The sequence below is a fragment of the Dipodomys merriami genome, unplaced genomic scaffold, assembly GCF_024711535.1.
Source record: "Dipodomys merriami isolate MVZ:Mamm:240054 unplaced genomic scaffold, mDipMer1.0.p SCAF_41, whole genome shotgun sequence".
Taxonomy (NCBI): Eukaryota; Metazoa; Chordata; class Mammalia; order Rodentia; family Heteromyidae; genus Dipodomys; species Dipodomys merriami.
In genome coordinates this window covers 10,592,289-10,613,185 of record NW_027205715.1, presented here as the reverse complement: position 1 = coordinate 10,613,185, position 20,897 = coordinate 10,592,289, and the positions used below count along the sequence as shown (strand labels likewise).

The following is a 20,897-nucleotide window of genomic DNA, read 5'->3' as shown; positions in this document are numbered from 1 at the left end:
CATGGTATGCCAGCCACATAATACATCTCCTTCTTCTGCCCTTCACCATATCTCTTTATTTGATGTTGAGCAGTGAGTGGCCAGATCTGACAAGTGGAATTCATAGAGTTAGGGTGTGAGGTCTGAAACTCAGGTTTCATTACCACACAGCAGGGAGACCCCCAGTGCTGGGCCCTAGCTTGGCTCTCTCTGGCTCTTCCTTGGCTACTTGCCCCAGGGCAGAGCCCACAACCTAGACCTGAGCCAGTCCTCATGAGAATTTGGCCCAATTTGAAGCCATGTATCAAATAAAGAGAAATAGTGAAGGACAGAGAAAGGAGATTTATTGCATGGCAGCCACGGGAAGACAACACTTCAGTACATCTACTGTTATCTTTGAGGGGTACAAATACTGGTCTCATGTTAAATAGGGAGCATTGAGGTGAAGAATATATTCATAGTTAAAGAAAGCCCAAGTCACAGGTTCAGAGGTGTGGCCTGGTTGACCAGTCTCTGAAGGCTTGTGGGTAATTTGTAGTTTTTGGCTGATCTCTTCAAGATGATAAAAGGCTTATCTGAGGGAAGTTTGCCTTTTGTGATAAGATGCTTCTAGGTGAATCTTGTATTTCCTGGAGCCCACTGTGGTTGTAAACTGACGGCAAGAGGAAATAAAGTAAAGGGCAAAAATGAAAATGGGGTGGTGGATGCTCAGCTTTTGTCCTATTTTTAGTTAATTTACGGGTCCAACAAAAGTACCTTTTCAATTGCTTCTTAGAAGATAACATGGTCTCAGAGAACATTGTCACTAAACTTTCCCACCAGCCTAAATATGAGTCACAGTTAGTGGTCACACCAATGTCTGTGGAAGGTCATAAAATGTTTTTTTTTTTCAATCTGAGACCAGGATTTGAACTTGGTATCTAATACTTTCATTTGTTGGTTAGTACTCTACCAACTTACTCCATAAAATGTGGGGCTTTTTTTTTTTTGCATATTCTTATCTGCCTAAGGATTATCAGAGGCCTCCTTAATGAAGACCTAGGGTAAGTCAATGCACAGTTCCTGCAACAATTGTTTTTAACTTACTGCTCAGGCCAGTAAACCAACTTTGGAGGACAAATATAATTTATTAAATCCCCCCCCCAACTTTTCAGTGAATATCCCATGGACTGATCTTGAAGAGCGACTGATTCTCTGAACCTTTATACTTCAATTTTTAAAAAATGTGCTGGGGTAAAAAAAAAAAATCACTGTTATTCTCATCCTAGAGATGACCCATTTTCAGTCTGTTGAAAGAATGTTCCTTTCCTAATGAACTTTCCTACCATTTAAAAAAAAACCCCAAACCACTTTGAGTCAGACTCTTGCTTAACTCTTCACGTAGGCATGTGAATCAATCCAGAAGGATCTGTCTAAAACTGGGGATTCCTAACCTCTCTCATCCTCTTTCAAGGCCAGTCACAGAAATGAGTGACTAAGACATTTTATTGTTGGCCTTATTGTCCTAAACTCTTCAAGAGACACTTGGAAGTCTCCAGTTTTGTCCTAAACTGGAGTCACCTTTTTTTGTAGGCGTGTGTGTGTGTGTGTGTGTGTGTGTGTGTGTGTGTGTGTGTGTGTGTGTGTGTGTGTGTGTGTGTTTATGCCAGTTGTGGTGCTTGAACTCAGGTCTTGGGCCCTGTCCCTTAGCTACATCCATTCTGAAGGCTTGCACCTGGGCTGAGTCACTTTGGCATCTGACAACATCAGAACCAGATCACCCCATGACAACATCACCTCCAAGACAACCATTTGGCAACCAGTTTGTCTCTTCAAGGGATGAAGACAAAGACTTCTTCCTTCTTGATGGTGCCACTAGAAGAACCAGAACTGAGATAACTATCAATCAGACCACACTTTGACCAAGACTGCTTCATTATCCAGACTTCTCACTCCCTGCCCTAATTCTTGCTATATATAAACCAGGTGAGCATATTCAAGAAGGGCTGAAGTGCTTCCTTTCCCTCTTCCTAAGGTTGTATGGTGATGCTGATAGAATCCTGTCCTGTCACTAGGTGCTGGTAACTCAGACCTGTAATCCTAGCTACTTAGAAGGCTGAGATCTGAGGATCACAGTTGGAAGTCAGCCCCAGTAAGAAGTCCATGAGACTCCTATCTCTAAACACCAGAAAACTGGAAGTAGAGCTGTGGCTCAAAGTGGTAGAGTGCTAGCCTTGAGCCAAAAAGCTCTGAGACAGTACCTAGGCCCTGAGTTCAAGCCCCATGACCGACCAAAAAAAAAAAAAAAAAGAATTCTGTCTTGTCATAATTACTTCTGTTTGCTTTCTTTGGGGGCAAATGGCTGGACCATCATTTTAGGACATCCACATCTGCCCTAGGACAGAAGAGGAAGTAGAGCTGGTATCCCCTGCCAAGTTTCTTTCTGTAGTTGCATAGTCTTCCTAGAGTCTGGACAAACTGGGCTAGGAACTAGGAAATGAGCATGGAGGAGAGATGTGGCAGATCTAATAAAGCTGTCGTGTGTGTGTGTGTGTGTGTGTGTGTGTGTGTGTGTGTGTGTGTATGTGTGTTAGAATACAGCTACCCTAAGATTCGCAGTGAAGGCTGGGGGCTCCTACATGGCACTCAGCCTAGCTCCAAAACAGGTCAGTGATCTACCCATTAGCTCTTCTGGGCAGCTGCAAGCTTCAAAGTTATTTTTAGGTAGCAGAGGCTCGTGCTAAAATTACATGGCAAACTGTTCTGTGGCATGACAACTCTTTTGTACAACTACTTAAAGATAATAAAAATATTTAAAAAACTACAATGGCAGCTCCAACATTCCCTTTTCCAAGTTCTCCCATCTCTTCCCACCCCTTTCAGTACTGGGGCTTGAACTCAGAGCCTTGAGTTCTTGCTTGGCTTTTTTTGCTTAGTGCTATACTACTTGAGCCACCCTCTCCAATTCTAGCTTTTTGCTGGTTAATTGGAGATATGAATCTCTTGGATTTGTCTGTCTGGGCTGGATTTAAACCAAGATTCACAGATGTCAGCCTCCTGAATAGCTAGGATTATAGACATAAGCCATCAGCCCTCTCACCATTTCTCTTACCTTTGAATGGTATTTTGAGAGTTTTAGGTCTCAGACCCAAACGCCAGAAGTTCCACATTTTAGATCTGGCCAACTATCTCTATAAGCCAAATAAAGAAATAGGATGAAGGGCAAAGAAAGACATTGATTACATGGTACAGGCATGCCATGGGAAGATAGCAAACTATCCCAGTCCACACATCTTCAGCCATCTTTGGTACAGACCTAAATAGACTGGGAACTAGGGCAGGGAGCAAAAGGTATGCACAATAAAAGAGTCCTAGTCATCACTTGGGCCTAGTTGATCAGTCCTTATTCCTGGAAAGTTTGGGGAAAGTCATTTTCTTGTCTTCACAGATCAGTTTAAACAAGCTTTTGGGGGCTGGAGGCACAGGCCCTGAGTTCAAGTACTGGTCCCAGAAAAGGAAAAAAAGAACCTAACTACCCATTGTCTGGCCAATGGTCTGCCCTAAGGAGACTCTTACGCTTCTTAGTGGTAGTTTGGACCCCTAGTTGTCTTTTTTTTTTTTTTTTTTTTTGGTTGGTTGTGGGTCTTGAACACTGGGCCTGGGTGCTGTCCCTGAGCTCTTCAGTTCAAGGCAAATGCTCTAGCACTTGAGCCACAGTACCACTTGGAGTTTTCTGGTGTTTAATTGGAGATAAGAGTCTCACAGACTTTTCTTGCTTGGGCTGGCTTTGAACCCCAGTCTTCAGATCTCAGCCTCCTGAGTAGCTAGGATTACAGGTGTGAGTGCTGGGCTTGGGTCCCTAGTCTTAAAGTCATAAAAAATATTACATATCAGTCCTATTCTTCCCGGATTCCAAGGTGATAGTAAAGTGACTGCAGAAAAAAATGAAGTGACTTAGAGCAGAGTGACATACAAAATGGAGGCAGAGATTTCAAGCTTGTTTCTGATTTTATTCAATTCATGGGCCTGGTAAAAGCAGCCTTAAGCACCTCTTATGGAACTAGGAGATTTGTTTTTCAGTGGGTCTGGACTCTGTTCCAATCTCTAGGCAGCATTTGTTGACTGTTTGCTGTGTGCTAGATACTATTCTAAATCCTTTATAACCAAATAGCTCTTAAATGCTCAGGAAGACCTATGGGGGATGGGGAGAGAGAGAATGAAGGAGAGAGAGAGAAAGAAGAGCAAGAGCGAGCGAGTGAGCGAGAGAGAGAGAGAGAGAGAGAGAGAGAGAGAGAGAGAGAGAGAGAGAGAGAGAGAGAGTCACTATTGTGATCCTCATTTTACACAATACTGAGTAACATAGAAGATAAAGAATTTGTCCAGATATACATCCAGGAAATGGTGGAACTGAACTGGAGCCCTATCTGTGAGCTTGTGTGTGTCTGAGGCTGAGGGGTATATGACTAAGCTTGGCTTTGGATTTGTAAAGGCTTGTATAGGCTTGTGCCTTGTAGCAGAATCATCTCTCCATGTGTGCAGAGCTTTGGTTCTGCAGCGCCCCCTGGTGCACACACACCTGAACAATTCTTCCTGGGACATGGAGGTTCCCTGGATTCACCAGTCTTTGACCTGTAGAGCCACTTCTTTCTGAGTCTGTGGCCTGCTAGATCCTTGGGGGCATGGACATCAGAAAGTCCAGGATACCCTGGAAGGGGTGCTCAGTGAATTTTAGGGACAATGGTCCTGGGAAGAAACAATAAAGAGACAAGAGGCTTGGAATTCTCAGCTACAGTGTCCCTGTTGTCTTCTCTCTGCCCCTCCCTCTGTCTACCACACCCTCTTCCACCCCACACATCTGTTACTGCATCCATGATTGGAACCTCTCCAGGGCCATCCTGCCCACAAAGCCCATGCTCCCATTATAGCCCACAAGTCCTTCGCAGTTTGATCTCTGCTGATCCCTTCAGCCATCCATACCATCCATACTGATTTCCTCAGCCCTGTCTCATCCTCCCTGCCCTTACTCCTGCTGCTGTGTCCTTTCCCCTTGCTTCTTTTGCCCCTAGTCTATTATTCTCTCCAGTACCTCGACTGACCTCTGCTTGTCCTTCAGCTCTGTCTTTCAGGTCTGACTGGTTTACATCTCTGTCCCCATACCTTTGGGAAGCACAGATAGGGATTTTTTTTTTCATGTCAGGCCTTCTACCAGCTCATAAGGACAAACTTCCCTGGTAGCAGGAAGGGTTTGGGGGGATCCTGAACATGTCCTAAGGGGGACAGAAATGGGATATTTTGAGCAGAAGAGTGACAGACTCAGAGCCCCTCTGGTTCCATGCCTCGTCTCCCTGCCCTAAATAGATTTCCCAGGATGTATCTGCCCCCAGGAACAAACTTGATAAACTCAGCAGCAGCCAGAACCTTGGTCTGACTGTGGGAGAGAAAGAGAAGGCATGATTCCATAGAAGGTTGTGAGCTAATGGACACACATGACCCAGAAAGGCAGGGAAGGCTTCCCAGGGGAAGAGGTCCAAATAGGAGCTTGTGAAATGAGATGGACCTTGCCATGAAGAAAGCCTGTTCAAATCCTACTTCTCCTGATTTAGCAACTTCTATGATACCCCGTGTGCTTCCCTTAAGATACTCCCATTACTGACTTGAGGGAGGGATGGCAAATGGCTTCGGAACGCCACCCAGAATGAGCTGGTGCCTAGTCTTACTTGCCTGGGAAGTGCTTGAACTTTGATGGTGAGCAAAGGCAGTCATTCTATTTTATGTACATTATGTAAAAATTCAACTACAGAGCCTGGTGCTGGTGGCTCACACCTGTAATCCTAGCTATTCGGGATGCTCAGATCTAAGGATCATGGTTTGAAGCCAGCCTGTACAGGAAAGTCCATGAGTCTCTTATCTTCACTAAACTACAAAACCAAACCAAACCAAACCAAACAAAAAACCCACTGGAAGTGTAGTTGTGGCTCAAGTGGTAGAATGCTACCCATAAGCACAAAAGCTCAGGGACAGTGTCAAGGCCCAGAATAAAAGCCTCATGACTGTTAGGAAAATGGAGGAGAAAGGAAGGAAACAGGCCGGACTCAATCTTCTACAGGCTAGGACTGTTTATAGAGGAACCACAAGTGGTACAGCCTTTCCACAGCCTTGGAAATTGTGTCCAGGGGGTGAGGGGGTGGGGTGGGAGGAAAGAGTCAAAGGTTTTATGAAGTCTGAGCAAGGAGACAGAGGATGGGGGTGGTGGTGACTACAGGTATGGGCAAAGAATCCCTTATCTAAGGTCTCAAGCCTTTTTAAATGTTCAAACAGCTTGTCTTGTCTAGATGGTTTGACCTTCACAGGGTCCAGTTCTGTTTTCCAACCTCTTAACCCTTTCCTGGCTCAGCCTCAGAGCCTTATAGGCTAGGCCTACAATGGAATATTTACAGTTAGGCTCAGGTTGGATTTTCCCGCCTGTGTCAGGCAGTCTGCACATACCTTTGGGGGCTTGCCTGGCATCTGTATGTACCTGGGAAAATGGGGTAGTGGTCAATACTTCAATGACTGGCAAAAATGAAAAATAAAAATTGAACTACATAATTTGAGGGTAGAAATGGGAGGGAGTATAATGGGGGAGAATAATGGAACGGGTGACATTTACCAAGAAACATTTTTTTAAAAACTCATAATCTAACATGCAATCGGAACCTCTTGGTACAATTGCTTAATAAAAAAATATGTTGAAATGAGCTGGGTGCTGTGGCTCATGCCTATAACCCGAACTACTCAGGAGGCTGAGACCTGAGTATCACAGTTCAAAACCAGCCTGGGCAGGAAAGAGGAAAGTTTGTGAGAGTCTTATCTCAAATTAGCCATCAAAAAAACCCAACAAACAAACAAACCCCAGGAAGGAGAGCTGTGGCTCAAGTGGTAGAGAACTCACTAACCTTGAGCACAAACGCTCAGGGACAGTGCCCAGGCCCTGATTTCAAGTCTATGTCTGACACATCCACACACCCACACGTACAAAGTTGAGGTGAAATTCATTTGACATACTGGTAATCATTATAAGGGGCATAGTTCATTTTCAATCTTGTGTAACTACCACGTCTCCTTAATACAAAACTCTTTAACCACCCCATCAAAACACTCTGTAAATACTAAGAAGTAATCACTTTTTATTTTATGTAGTCATTGCCAATTTGTTTTTAATTCCCTGGATTTACCTATTCCATATATATTATGTAAAAAAGATTTATATAGTTGGGCATGGCAATTCAAGCCTGTATTCCTAGCTACTTGGAAGAAAGATATTGGGGATTCCCATTTTTGCTCCCATCCCTCCCCCAAAAAGCTTGTGACTTTCCATCTTGACCAATGACTGGGTGTGTGGTGCATGCCTGTTATCCTAGATACAGAGAAGCACAAATAGAACTGAAGTCCAGGTTTGGCTCAAAGAATACAGAGAAACTCTATCTCAAAAATAACCATTGTAAAAAAAGAACTGACGGAATAGCTCAAGTGGTAGAATGACTGCCTGGTAAGTACAGAACATGAATTCAACCCCTAGTACAACTACCTTCTATCCCCAAATCATATGATGAGTGATTCTGGCTTCTTTCAATTAGCATGTTTCCCAAGTTCGTCCAAGTTGTAGTATGTATTCATATTAATAATGGCTAAGTAGTATTCTCCTGTATGGGTATTAGTCCATTTGAGGGAGGCTGTTTTTTTTTTTTTTTTTTTGTCATAGGGCTTGAACTCACTTGCCTGGGTACTATCCATGAGCACTTTTGCTCAAGGCTGGAGAGCTCTACCACTTTGAGCCACAGCTCAGGATTCTGGAGACTCAAAGCCATGATACCTACTCAGGAGGGCCCTGATAAGGAGCTCTTGGTGGACAGTAGGGATGTGTACAGGAGACAAAGATCCCATCTCGAAAAGTAGGAATTTAAAGCTGGGAGCCGGTGGCTCATGCCTGTAATCCTAGCTACTCAGGAAGCTGAGATCTGAGGATCACAGTTCAAAGCCAGCCTGGGCAGGAAAGTCCGTGAGACTCTTATCTTCAATAAACCACTCAGAAAACCGCAAGTGGCACTGTGGCTCAAGTAGTAGAGTGCTAGCCTTGAGCTGAAGAGCTGAGGGACAGCACCCAGGCCCAGAGTTCAAGGCCCTTGACCAGAAAAAATAAAATAGGAATTTTCAGTCATTGGAACCCCAATCCTTGCCAAGAACATGCCCTTAATGACCTAATCATACCAGCTTTTACTCCTAAAGCCATTGCCACATTACAGCCTAAGCTTTCACCACATGAACCTTTGAGGGGAGAAACAACAGTTGAACCATGGCATTCCAACACTGACCCCAAGGTTCATGCCCTCACAGTTCAAAATGTACTCACTCCATCCACACTAGTCCCAAAGTCTCAGCTTGTTCCTATATTACTCAAAGTCCAAGTCCAAAGCCTCCTCCAAGAATCAAAGCAAATTCGCTCAGTTCTGAACTCCTGTAAAAGTGTTAAAAAAAAAAAAAAACAGGCCTTGTACCAGTGACTCACTTGTGTAATCCTAGCTACTCAGGAGGCTGAGATCTGAGGATCGCAGTTCAAAGCCAGCCTGGGCAGGAAAGTCCATGAAACTCTTATCTCCAATAAACCACCAGAAAACTAGAAGTGGCACTGTAGCTCAAGTGGTAGAGTTCTAGCCTTGAGCTGAAGAGCTGAGAGACAGCACTCAAGCCCAGAGTTCAAGCCCAATGACCAATCAAAAAAAAAAAAAGAATCTGGAGGGCTGGGAATGTGGTTTAGTGGCAGAGTGCTTGCTTAACATGCATGAAGCCCTGGGTTTGGTTCCTCAGTACCACATAAACAGAAAAAGCTGGAAGTGGTTTTGTGGCTCAAGTGGTAGAGTGCTAGCCTTGAGCAAAAGAAGCTCAGGGACAGTGCCCAGGCTCTGAATACAAGTACCAGGACTTACCCTCCCCCCCACCCCCCCAAAAAAAAGCTGGAAGTGGAGCTATGGCTCAAGAAGTAGAGAACTAGCCTTTAGCAAAAGAAGGTCGGGGACAGAGCACTGGCACACACACACACACACACATACACACACACACACACACACACACACACACACAATTAAAAAGCAAATAAATATCCACCCACTAAAAAACAAGTACTTACTTATAAGACACAATGGTGAACTGGACCCAAAGCAAGGCTGAAACCCAGAAGGGAAGGTCGTAGACCTTAAATCTCAAGTCAAGTACCTGGAGTAGGTCCCAGGCCTGTTGCTTGGCTGGTACCTGTGGTTACTCTTCTGGACTGCACAGTGTAATCTGCAGCTTTCGAAACTTGATGTGGTCTGCTGCTGGTTTTTTTCCCCTGCCTTTCTGGGGTCTTTGTTCTGGCTCTATTAGGTATTGCTCTATTGAGGGATTCTGCAGGGACTTTGACCCTGTAGCAAACTTCTGTCTGGCCTCAAAGAATTTTCTTTGAAATCTTGAGGAAAGCTAATATAACCTTATAATATTTGCTTTCTGAAAGCCTACTACATAATGGTCCACTGAGGTCTACTGGGTGCTTGGCCAGCTTGAACCACAGCTGAGAGCTGTGGAGGGTGTCTCCAGGAACTTGGCAGGTGGCTTTGTCCCAGGACCCTACAGAGAGCAGCCTCACCTACTCCTTCAAACAAAGAAGAACTAGTCTCTTGGTTAATGATAGGAGGGGTAAACATTTTCCAGAATTCCTTTTTCCTTCCTTCCTTCCTTCCTTCCTTCCTTCCTTCCTTCCTTCCTTCCTTCCTTCCTTCCTTCCTTCCTTCCTTTCTTTTTTCCAGTCCTGGGGCTTGAACTCAGGGCCTAGGTGCTGTCTGTTAAGTTTTTGTCCTCAAGGCTAGTGCTCTACCACTTGAGACACACTTCCACTTCATGCTGTTGACTTTCCTGTCTAGGCTGGCTTCAAACAACAATCCTCAGATCTCAGCCTCCTGAGTAGGTAGGATTACAGACATGAGCCACCAGTGCCTGGCTCCTCTAGAATTTCTGAGATGCCATAAGGCTTTTCTCCATTGAGTAGAAAATTTAATTCTCTCTCTCTCTCTCTCTCTCTCTCTCTCTCTCATCTAGTGTGTGTGGTGGTACTGCTTGATCTCAGGGCCAGAGCATTCTCCCTTAGCTTTATTACTCAAGGCTGGCACTCTTTCAATTGAGCCACAGCTTCATTTTTGGCTTTTTTCTGTAATTGGAGATAAGAATATTACAGGCTTTTTTTTTTTTTTTTGCCTGAGCTGGCTTTGAACCTCAATCTTCAGACTTCAGTCTCTTGAGTAATTAGTATTGCAGGCACAAGCCACCTGTGCCTGCCTGCCTGCCTGCCTATCTATCTATCTATCTATCTATCTATCTATCTATCTATCTATCTATCTATCTATCTATCTATCTATCTATCTATCTATCTCCACTTAGCATCTATGTATTTAGCATCTAGCTTTTATTTTTGGTTATACTGAGGTTTGAACTTAAGTCTCATGCTGACTAGGCATGTGCTGTACCACTTGAGCTACATTCTTCAGTCATTTCTTTTGCTTTAGTTATTTTTTTTTTTAGGTCTTTTTGTCCAGACTATCCTCAGACTGTGACGATCCTACCTTTGGTGTCCTCCTTAGCTGGGATCCCAGGCACATACCACCGGCTAGTTTGTTGAGATTGGTGCCTTGTTAACTTTTTGTGTGGGCTCTACTTGAACTGCGATCTTCCCAGTTTTTTCCCCAAATGGCTGGATTATAGGCATAAACCCCGGCCCAGCTTTGAACAGAAACTTTAAAGAGGCAGTCACTACCAAGGTCAAATGAAGGTGGTTTGGTATTGAAGAACATGTGCCTACAAAATTTCAGACTCCTATTCTTCCTGTTTCCCTCATCATAGCCCCATATCTGAGCCCACCACAGCCTGCAGGATGTCTCTTTGGTACCTCCAACTTCTTCTGTACCTCTCTCATCAGCTATCACCACACTGCCCATTGCCCTGTAGCTCTTGTCCCGTTTTTATATCTTGTTTATAGCTAAGCAAACAGATGCTATTGTGTCTCTACTTTCCCTTCTTCCAGTCTCTCACAGATCTAGTCTTCACTCACCACCTAATCAGCAAGGTGGGGTAAGGCTGGGAAAAGTGGGCTTGGCAGGAGGTGGAGCTGAGCGAGCAAAGGTTGAATAAATAGACCATGAGGTGGTGACTCTTCCCTGCCACTTTTGGCCTCTTCCTAAGTGACATCTGGCTTCTTGCAGCCCCTCCAAGATATCTAGAACCCTCTCTGGAGATGAGAGTCTTATGGATTTATCTGCCTGGGCTGGGTTCAAGGATCTGCTTTGAGATGAATCAAACATGGTAACATTTTTGACATTCACTCAGACTATTTGCCAAACGAGGCAGGTGAATGGGTGAATCTAAATTACAAACTTAATTGTAAACAATAAGGCTATTAAAAAGGAAGATCACTACTGAAAATCTAAAATGTACTCTGGGAGCCCCTTTGGGGAAGATTCCTCTGCATCAGTGGAACTAACACCACACAGAACATATCCTCAACAGGAGCTCAACGAGCTCTCAGGACATAGTGAAGTATTTATTGTACATGAGTTCTATGCCCTCCAAGGGAGTCTCTGACCTTTGCCCAGTCTCTCAGCCCAGGCCTTACAGTGTCTTTGTCTCTACCTGGTGTCTAAGTATGGACAAAAAGGCAATGTTCACATCCATATAAGAGGACCAAGGGAGCTTATTTTCCCTTTTTGCCACCTGAATGCCCATAATAAGGTGCCATCTATGAACCAGATAGCAAGCTCTTAACAGAGAGCTTGTGTCACCTTGATTCTGGACTTCCCACTGTCTAAAATGGAGAGCAATACGCTTCCATTTTGTATAAACTAGCTGGCTTTTGATATATTTGTTTTAGCAGCTGGAATGGATGGAGACCCTAGGCCTTCTTTTGTCCAGGTTCTCTAATGGCGCTTGCAGGTATAAGAATGTGAGGGATTTCTGAGAAGCTGATGTAGGATTCTGATAGCTTTGTTTTTTTGTTTTTGGGTCCGGTTGTGGGGCCTGAACTCTGGGCCTGGGCGCTGTCCCTAAGCTCTTCAGCTCAAGGCTAGCGCTCTACCACTAGAGTCACAGCACCACTTCCGGCATTTTTCTTTTTTTTGCTTATGTGGTGCTGAGGAATCGAACCCAGGGCCTTGAGCATGCAAGGCAAGCGCTCTACCACTGAGCCACCTTCCCAGCCCCCGGATTCTGATAACTTGTAGGGACAACATTCTCAAGACAAAACCAAAAACAACAAAAACCCATTTCTCAATCTGGAGAGGGTATGGAAGGATTGATGGAGAGGAGAAAGGGTGGGAGAGATGAGGGGGAAGGATGGAAGGGAGCCAAGCACAATGGGATGTGGAGGAAAGGGCATCCATTTACTGAATGTAGCAGTGCATGCCTGAAATACCAGCCATTTGGGAGATATGATCTAGACAAACCCAAACTGGGGAGACTCTATCTCAAAAACAAAAACACAAGGGTTGGGATCATAGGTGAAATGAAGAGCACCTGACTAGCAAGCAGAAACTCTTGTTTCTGATACCACAACCACCACCACCACCACAATGGAACAATCAAATAAATGACCCTTGACAGGCTTGGAACAAGCATTATTCAGGGGGTTCTTTATACATGTTGGCTAAATGGACAAATGAAGAAGGGACAAGTGGTTCAGCAAACGGTTGAGTTAACTATTGCTCCTTGGTAGGTGTGTGAGCACCTCCTATTGATTGCACCTGCCTTCAAGCCCACCTCTCCCAGTTATCCCTCCCTACAGCTCTGTGTGCTTCTTCTCAGCCTCTTCCAGCTCCTGGAGCTTGGTCCAGAACTTCAGCCTGGAGGCCTTCAGGGCCTGGCCTACGGCAGGATGGATGCCCAGCTGTAGGTACTGCTTGTTCTCATCAAACAGGGGCCAATGTATCAGGTCCTCGCTGTTGGGATTCCTGTGGACACACACCCTCCCAGCAGGGCAGTGAGGGTCATTCTAAGTCCTTGGGAGCCTAGATCCAATCATCTGCTTGGGATCAAGGGGAGTAGCATAGCAGAGGGGTGATGAGGAGGGGCCTCATCACAAGGATCTCTCATGCGTGGCTGCTTCACCTGATGCTTCACAGAGCAAGTGCCAATATTTCCAGGCATTCCAGTTTGCCAGAGTAAGGGATACTGACTGCCCTCTCTTGAATCAGAGATGCAGCTTTTGTGTAACTTACTGAGGCCCTTACAGATAAGAAAAGCACTAGGTGGACTTTAGCATGGGGAAGTGGGGTTGGGGGCATTCTCACCCATTTCGAGCAAAGTTGGCCCAGTACTTCATCATCCTCCTGCTCAGAAGTTTCTCTTCTTCAGTGAAGTTAACTGCCCAGAGGACAACAAGGATCCTGAGGTAGCTACCCACCACCCTGTCATGTTCTAAGTTTTCCATCCACCCTGTAGCCTGACAGGACTGGTCCCCTTCATTTCATCTCCACTCAGAGCCAGGCTCTTCCATTGCTCAGCCTGCCATTAATCTTCCCAACAGCAAGCTGAATCCACATGATGCTCATTTCTGGCCCCCAAATCCCTTCTTTCCTCTGGTTCAGTGTTTTGAACCATCGCATCTGAGCCTGTATCTGTGCTGGGGTTGTGGGCACTGGAGCAGGCACGCCCTGGAGTAGGAAGGGGCTTGGATGTGAACCTCTTGGAGCACTTGAAACTGTAAGACCCTGTCTACTCTTTGAGCTTCAGCATGTTCATTTAGAAGATGAGGGCAACCATCCCTTAGGAACAAGAGTGAAACCCATTCCAGTCCCTAGACATTGAGGAAGACTCACCCTTCCTGCCACTAAAGATGCTTCCAAAGATGAAGGGAACCTCATCACCATGGTCTGCCTTCACTTGAGGTGGCTTGATGTTCTTGAGGAAGTGGGGCTTGTGCTGGAACTCGTAGAAATAGACAGGGGCATGGGAACCTGGACGTGTGGACAGGGAGTGACATGATGCTTTACCCTCCCCACCAACAACTGTCATGCTTCCTTCTTGTTGACAAGTCCAAAGCCTAGGGAGTTCCAGACTAGAACAGGCCTAGTGGGAAGGGCCTTCATGGTGCAATCATAGCGTTGGCTTTTCTAGCTGTGTGTTTTTGGATAAATAAAACAGGAGTGATGCTGCCAATTCATAGGAATTACTGAGATGATGGTCATCAAAATCTTGGCTCAGGGGCTTGGGAAAGAATTGGTTTGGAGTGGGGCAATACTAGTTTCATCGGATACCCATAGGTCTGAGCTGTCCTCAGACAGTTAGGCCTCTATCACAGAAAAACTCACACTGAAAACTCGCTGCTTGGAGTGCAGGTATCACGAAGATGATATCTCCCATCAGCTCCCAGAACCGAGTTTGGATGATTTTGGGGTCTTCAGTGTTTATTAAGTACTCCTCCATCAGCAGTTCACCATATTCAGCAGGCCACATCTAGCCAAGAGGGACAAGGAAGAGTTAGGTAAGGCAGACACCTAGGCAAGTAGCCTCAGGATGGAGGAATAGGGCATGCATTGCACAAGGTAAAGAGGGAAATGGCCAAAGACTGGGATTACCTCATCCATAAAGACAAGTATATTTCAGCCATTATTCCTGGGGCATGTCACAAGGGCAAAGCATTTAGGGTGACTTTTTTTTATTGTTTGCCATCCAATAACTCTCACCATGATTTCCAACGTGTTTTGTAGAATAGCCTGAATTGTCTTTCTGTCTATTTCTTTTGAGGTGCTCATGTCCTGGGAGGCAAGGGGAAAGTCTTGGATTGAATGATCCTGACGCTATAACTGTAACCAAACACCAGGCAAAGGGACATGGAATGGACCTCACTCTGTGGAGAACCCAGCCAAACTCATCAGTGTTGACACCAATGATGCTGGGGACACGTTGAAAGTGAGCAGAGGCCAGCAGCTCCTTGGGATGCCTGGGTAGGAAGGTCCCATCGACCACACCAGGGATCATCTTGAATGCCTGAGGGGACATTCAAAGACAAGGAACAAGTTGAAGCTTAGAAAATTTCAGATATTCATTAGTTCCTTAAACTTGTTCCTGCATCATCTCCAAATACCCACACTAAAAATTCCTTATCTAGTACTGCCTAATGGCAGTGGTGAAGCATCTGTCTATGTGAGTTTAAAGTCCATTTACGCTTTTGCCCTGCTCCCCATTGGCCTCTTCCCCATGCCCACCTCATTCAGACTGACCTTGGTAATAGCCAGCATTTCCTCTTCACTCTTGGCCCGCAGGCAGCGCACCAGGGCCTCTGAATCCACCTGCTCACAGGCAGACAGGTTGGCCACCATCTGGAAAGGAACCAGGCAGGGGCTGCCTCATCCTTGCAGGCAGGAGAAAGGGTTTGCCCAGACCCAGATGGGTGCAGTGCTCCTAAATCTCCCAGGGTATGGAGTGTGGGGTTGCAGAAGTGAAATTGTTCCCACTTCCCTGATGCTCAGAGGCTTTGGCCAAAGGAGCAGTTTCCCCTGTTTACATGGTTCTGTCTATAATGAGAGCTTCTAGGAGCATGCTTTCTAGCCACAGAAAATGTGTGGCCTCAGTAAGGCAGAGAGGTGTGAACGCTGACCACTGAGCCCTCCGCAAAGCCAAAGGAAATCCCCCCAAGGTGCCTTCATGGTGCTTGTTTCTTTACTAAAGAGAACAGAGGATCTGAGAGTGAAGGATGAAGCAGAAGGTCTGGGCAAGGGATGATTGCGGGTACTCACTGAGGAGACCACATCAGAGGAGCTGGAGATGAAGAAAGGAGAAAAGGCCACCCCACTCTCCATGATGGCCCCATGGAAGAGTCCTTGGGACATGGGGGACATGACATGTGAGGACACACTTGAGCCACCTGCAGACTGGCCAAAAATGGTGACACGGTTGGGGTTGCCTCCAAAGTGGGCGATATTCTGCTGGACCCAGCGTAGGGCGGCCACCTGGTCCAGGAAGCCCCAGTTTCCAGTGGCATGCTGGTCTCCAGTGCTGAGAAGTGGCAGAGACAAGGGTCACAGGGCTGTCCAGCTCTGCTTGTCCCCCATTGCCCAGCTCAATCCCTCGCTCACCTGAAGAAACCTAGGACTCCCAGGCGGTACTGGATAGTGACCACCATTACATCCTCGGTGGCTGCCAGCGTGGATCCATCATACAAGGAAGCCATGCCCATAACGAGTGCACCACTATGAATCCACACCATCACCTGGGACAATTCAAACAGGTGCTATGTGGCTCCCAAACAGCTCAAACCTCTTTAGGCCACTCCATATACTATCCACGGTCTTACTACTGTATATTTACCCTTATGACACACCCTAGCAGGTGGTATGGTCTTTGCCTTGGCTGAAGCTTCAAGATCCTTTAGTCTGCTCTATGTAACAAAGCTTGGCTTCACAAGTCTCAGCACCCCACTGAGTTGGAAGAAAATGCCTGTCTCCCTGATAAACCTATAAGAAAATCTATTTATCCTTCACCAGTACTGGCTCAAGAGATAAGCAGTACCTAGACTTTTTGATAAACTCAAAGTACATCCTCTAGGTACTTGATTCAGTCCCCTGGGCACAAGTGTTGAATGAGAGTACTCAGTGAACTTCAGGGCTCTAGCCTCTGACTTAGTCGATCTCCTCCTGTGTCCCCACACCCATGGGTCAGCTGCCTAGCATGGATGAGAAGGCCTTCTTGGATCTGATAGGAAAATCCATACAGTGAGTCCTCTCTGTAGTGGAGACCAGGCTAATTATCATGCTGAAAGAAATGTCTTCCCACCCAGCTGACCGTGATCTAACACTCACGGGCAGGTTAGAGCCCTCATGCGCATGGGCAGGTGAGTAGATGTTGAGGTACAGGCAGTCCTCGGACACGGGAGTGTGAGGCAAGGTCAGATTCAACAAGGTCACAGCCAGTTCTCTCATTGTGTCAGCATTTTGCAAGCACCTGGTAACAATGCGAGTTATATATTTACTAGTACTTCCAGTCAGGAGCTCACCAAGCTGCATGGGCTGATCCAGAACCTCCTTGTGGCCCAGGTTTATCTCTAACTTCAATCTTCCTACCTCAGTCTCTAGAATACTCAGATTATAGGTATGTACCACCATGCCTACAACCATAATAGCTGACAGTCCAGTGTCAAAGACATACCCTGGATCTGGACTGGCTCCCAGCAACCTTTAGACTCTCTGATGTCCTGCTGGTACATGACCCTTATCTAAAGTCCCTTCCTACCCAAAGCCTTCCTCAAGGTTGTTGGGGGCCTTGGGATCCTACTCCTGAGGCTGGGAAATGTCAATTCCTAGAGTTTCTATGGGAAACATTAGCTGCAGGGCTTGATATTCACCACTTCCCCCAGTGCCCATTCAGGTCTGGAGCAGTGAAGCTGTCACCACACAGGGGCAGTATGAATGAATGGTTATACTTAGGGTAGTAGAGTATTCCTGATGACCAACCAGGACAGGAAGCCTTACCCTTCCTACAGCTGGATGCACACCATTTAGCTCCCTAGCCAATGGCACCTGGTCCTTGGGTAGGCACAGTGATTGTGATGCTTGGCTTTTCCAAAGAGTCACCACTCTTGCCCTCTTCAGGGACCTACAGCATCCTCTGCTGGAGTCACAGGTGTTTATAGGGACACCTCCCTGGACAGAAGAAAACACTTGCTTAGAGTATAAGTGTGTCTCTGCTCTTCTCTTGAGCATCTACCATAACACTGTCCACATGGAGACTGGCAAAGTTGTTCTAGCCTCTGAACCTTAGTACTTCCATTAGAAGAATGTACATGATGCTTGGCGCTGGTGGCTCACCCATATACTAGATACTCAGGAGGCTGAGATCTGACGATTGCAATTGTAAGCCAGCTTGTATAGACAAATCCTTGACTCTATTACTGAGCAAAAAAGCCAGTAGTGGAGATGTGACTGAAGTGACAGTGCACTAGCCTTGAGAGAGTAAGCGAAGCAAGATCTGGAGGCCCTGAGTTCAAGTCCCAGAACTAGCAAGCATGCATGCAAGCAAGCAAAAAACACACGGAAAATTTCCCCAATGCAAAGGGAAACTGGCCGTGAGTTTCAGATGGAAGCACCACTCAGTCTGACCCAGAGCTCTGTCCTACTCCAGCATCCCTGGGCTTCCTGGGAGAACTTACATGGCTGGGTAGGAGGTGGCATCCCTCATACCACTCCATGGTTCAGGGGGCTCAGGAGGGGCAAACCGCAGTGGGCCTACAGGTGGCTTGGCAAAGGGAATGCCCAGGAAGGTGTGCACTGCCACATTGGCGTCCTTCACATGGACAAGGCTGCCCCGAACCTGCCCGGTGTGTGTGGTCCTGATGGGGCTGGCTCGGTCCTGGCCTGTGGATGGAGAGATACATATGAGGGTTGGGTGTGCCCCATCAGCTGCCACTCACACTGTGGCTCCTGTTATTTCTTGCTACTCACAGCTCAGCCGGGCAAAGGCCTCTGATCTGCAATGTCTTCCTATACTTCTTACCTGTTACACCAGCCCTCCCTCCCCAGTCCTTCTGAATTCTGTTTATATGCAATGAACACTTTGCCTAGTGCCTATGGATGAGGTTGAAGGTTGTGAATTCTGTGTGTATGCTAAAAAAAAAACAACAGAAAAACAAACAAACAAAACCCAGATCACTGTGTTTAAGACTTAAGGAAGTCAATGGTTTTGAAGAAGCCAGGATTGATGGTATAAAAAAAAGTTCAGATCCATTTATTCCCCTATGGCTCATTAATTGCCATTAGCCCTCTATGCCAGGTAGTCTAATATCCTTATATTGAAAATATTCAGAAAAATTTTGGAGACTGTTCTGATCATGTACAGAATTTTTTCTTGCTGTTCCCTAAGTAATATAGTATTGCTAGATAGCATGTACACTGGTCTAAGCACTCTAAGTAATCTAGAGTTTTTTTTTTTAATTTAAAGAATATATACTTAGTGCCAGTGCCGGTGACTCACACCTATAATTCTAGCTACTCACGAGGCTCTTATCTCTAATTAATCACTGGAAGTGGAGCTGTGGCTCAAAGTAGTAGAGTACTAGTCTTGAGCAAAAGAACTCAGGGACAGCACCCAGGCCCTGAGTTCAAGCCCCATGGCTGACAAGAAAAACACACGCATACAAAGAAAGTATATATGCTTAGATTCTATAAAAGAGCATCTGCACATTTTGGTATATGCTAGGAGGTTTTGGATTTTATCTCCCTGAATAGTGAGGACAACTCTATGTGAGTGCAAGCGTAATTCCTATTTTAAATGAGAGTCATCAGGGAGGTCCAGGCAGATCTTTCTACCTGAAAGGACTTGGTGATCTCTCAGAATTTAGCCAAGAGCAGACAGGTGAAGGAGCCAGACAGTGGTAGGCCGAGGGTGAGGTGAGGGGGGACCCTTTTGAGCAGATTGGTTGGAAGAGTGTTGGAGGATATTGTTAGAGCCCTCTCCAAGAATTTGGGGTGAATGGGATTGAGGGTTTCAAACACACACCTAGGTATTGGGCCCTTTTGATGTAAGTTCCTGAGAAGGGCTAGGAGATCACAAAAAGCACATGCTTTTTGCCCTGGAAAACAAGTCATATCTTTGCCCTTTTGTCAGGCCTCAGATGCCTCTTATTTCAGCTTCTTTTTAAATCAGGGGATGGTGTACCTCCAGAGCTAGTAACTTTCTGGGGACCTCTGTGGAGGGTGCCTGCGTGCTTCTAAGGACCAAAGGCATTGTAATGGAGGGATAAATGATTGCATGAAGATATCGCTATTGTCCTTAGAAGCATGAGAGGACAAGTCCGATCCCCAGCGGCCCAGTTCTCAGATCACCCATCCTGGCTCTTCCCAGTCCTCCTCACTCAGCTGTCTACTCATTATCCCATGCACCAGCAGGCCCAACACTTTCTCTCTCTGCTTTTCAGGTCCACACTAGGTGCTTTGGACCTGTTGGGAATGCAAAATTCCCATACTCTTGTTTGTTACCACACTAGCTCCTTCTTTTGGAAGGCTTGCCTGTCCAAATCTCAGGCTTTACCTCTGAACAATGTGGCTTAACTGATTCTAGCTCCCATCACACCTTCAAGAATTCCCACCTTAAGGCTGCCAGTGGCTCAAGCCTATAATTCTAGCTACTCAGGAGGCTGAGTCCTAAGGATTGCAGTTCAAAGCCAGCCTAGGCAGGAAAGTCCATGAGACTCTTATCTCCAATAAACCACCAGAAAACCGGAAGTGGCGCTGTGGCTCAATTAAATTAAATTAAATTTAAAAAATTCTCACCTCGGACCAAGAGGAGGGGAAGCAGAAGACCACAGGTCACGGTGCTCAACCATGAAGAAGATCGGTCCATCCACATGGTTTGCTTGCTGGCTTGTGTCTGTGGTAGATTTGCTAAGGATCAAGCTTCATCTGAGGTGGAGTTTGGACCTACAAGGAAGTAGGCAAGGTGCCAGGTGGGTGTTGTAGGAGTGTGGCCTTGAGTAGGCAGAGATCATAGGAAGAGAGAGAGTTCAGCAGGCAGAGCATGATCACCTCTCTTATCTGCCTTCCACAAAGGGAGACACAACTCTGATCTAGAGCCACTGCATTCCTTCACAGCCCTGATGATGAGAGAGCAGCAGGGCTTTTTGGAGGAATAGTATGCTCAGTACCCCAGAGAGACTGAGTGAGTTTATCTTTGATGGGGTGGAGTAAATTGTTTGAGTGAAGACAGTGCCCCTTGCTGTCCTTCTTCTAGGCAACTGTGCCCCTCATCCTGAGAGCTCCTCTTGGCCTTCAGGACTTGTAGTTTACTGGATCCCTTCAAGGGTCCCTCAAGCCTTATAGTTTGGGTTCTTAGGGCCTCTGTTTGCCCTTCCCCATCCAGTTTTGGCTCTTTGAAATGTACACGTGACTGTGGCA

The 20,897-nt window shown here is 46.0% G+C and overlaps 1 protein-coding gene across 6 annotated transcripts; it reads right to left on the bottom strand.

Moving 5' to 3' along the window:
* Positions 1 to 323: 323 nt before the first annotated feature.
* LOC138806979 (cocaine esterase-like) lies at positions 324 to 20,391 on the bottom strand. Of its 6 annotated transcripts, XM_069992497.1 has the most exons (13): positions 20,277 to 20,391; positions 18,158 to 18,362; positions 16,812 to 16,953; positions 16,089 to 16,222; positions 15,750 to 16,008; positions 15,234 to 15,332; positions 14,860 to 15,000; positions 14,697 to 14,768; positions 14,322 to 14,466; positions 13,830 to 13,967; positions 13,302 to 13,374; positions 3,071 to 3,149; positions 324 to 631 (listed from the first exon to the last, which is right to left on the bottom strand). In XM_069992497.1, the coding sequence occupies exons 1-12, from the start codon at positions 20,350 to 20,352 to the stop codon at positions 3,101 to 3,103; spliced, it is 1,533 nt and encodes a 510-aa protein (XP_069848598.1). In that variant the 5' UTR covers positions 20,353 to 20,391; the 3' UTR covers positions 324 to 631; positions 3,071 to 3,100. The 6 variants fall into 6 exon arrangements, with proteins under 6 accessions (XP_069848598.1, XP_069848602.1, XP_069848597.1 ...); XM_069992501.1 differs by lacking the exons at positions 324 to 631; positions 3,071 to 3,149 and adding an exon at positions 12,623 to 12,977 and having other exon boundaries at positions 20,277 to 20,389; XM_069992496.1 differs by lacking the exons at positions 324 to 631; positions 3,071 to 3,149 and adding an exon at positions 12,623 to 12,962 and having other exon boundaries at positions 20,277 to 20,388.
* Positions 20,392 to 20,897: the final 506 nt, after the last annotated feature.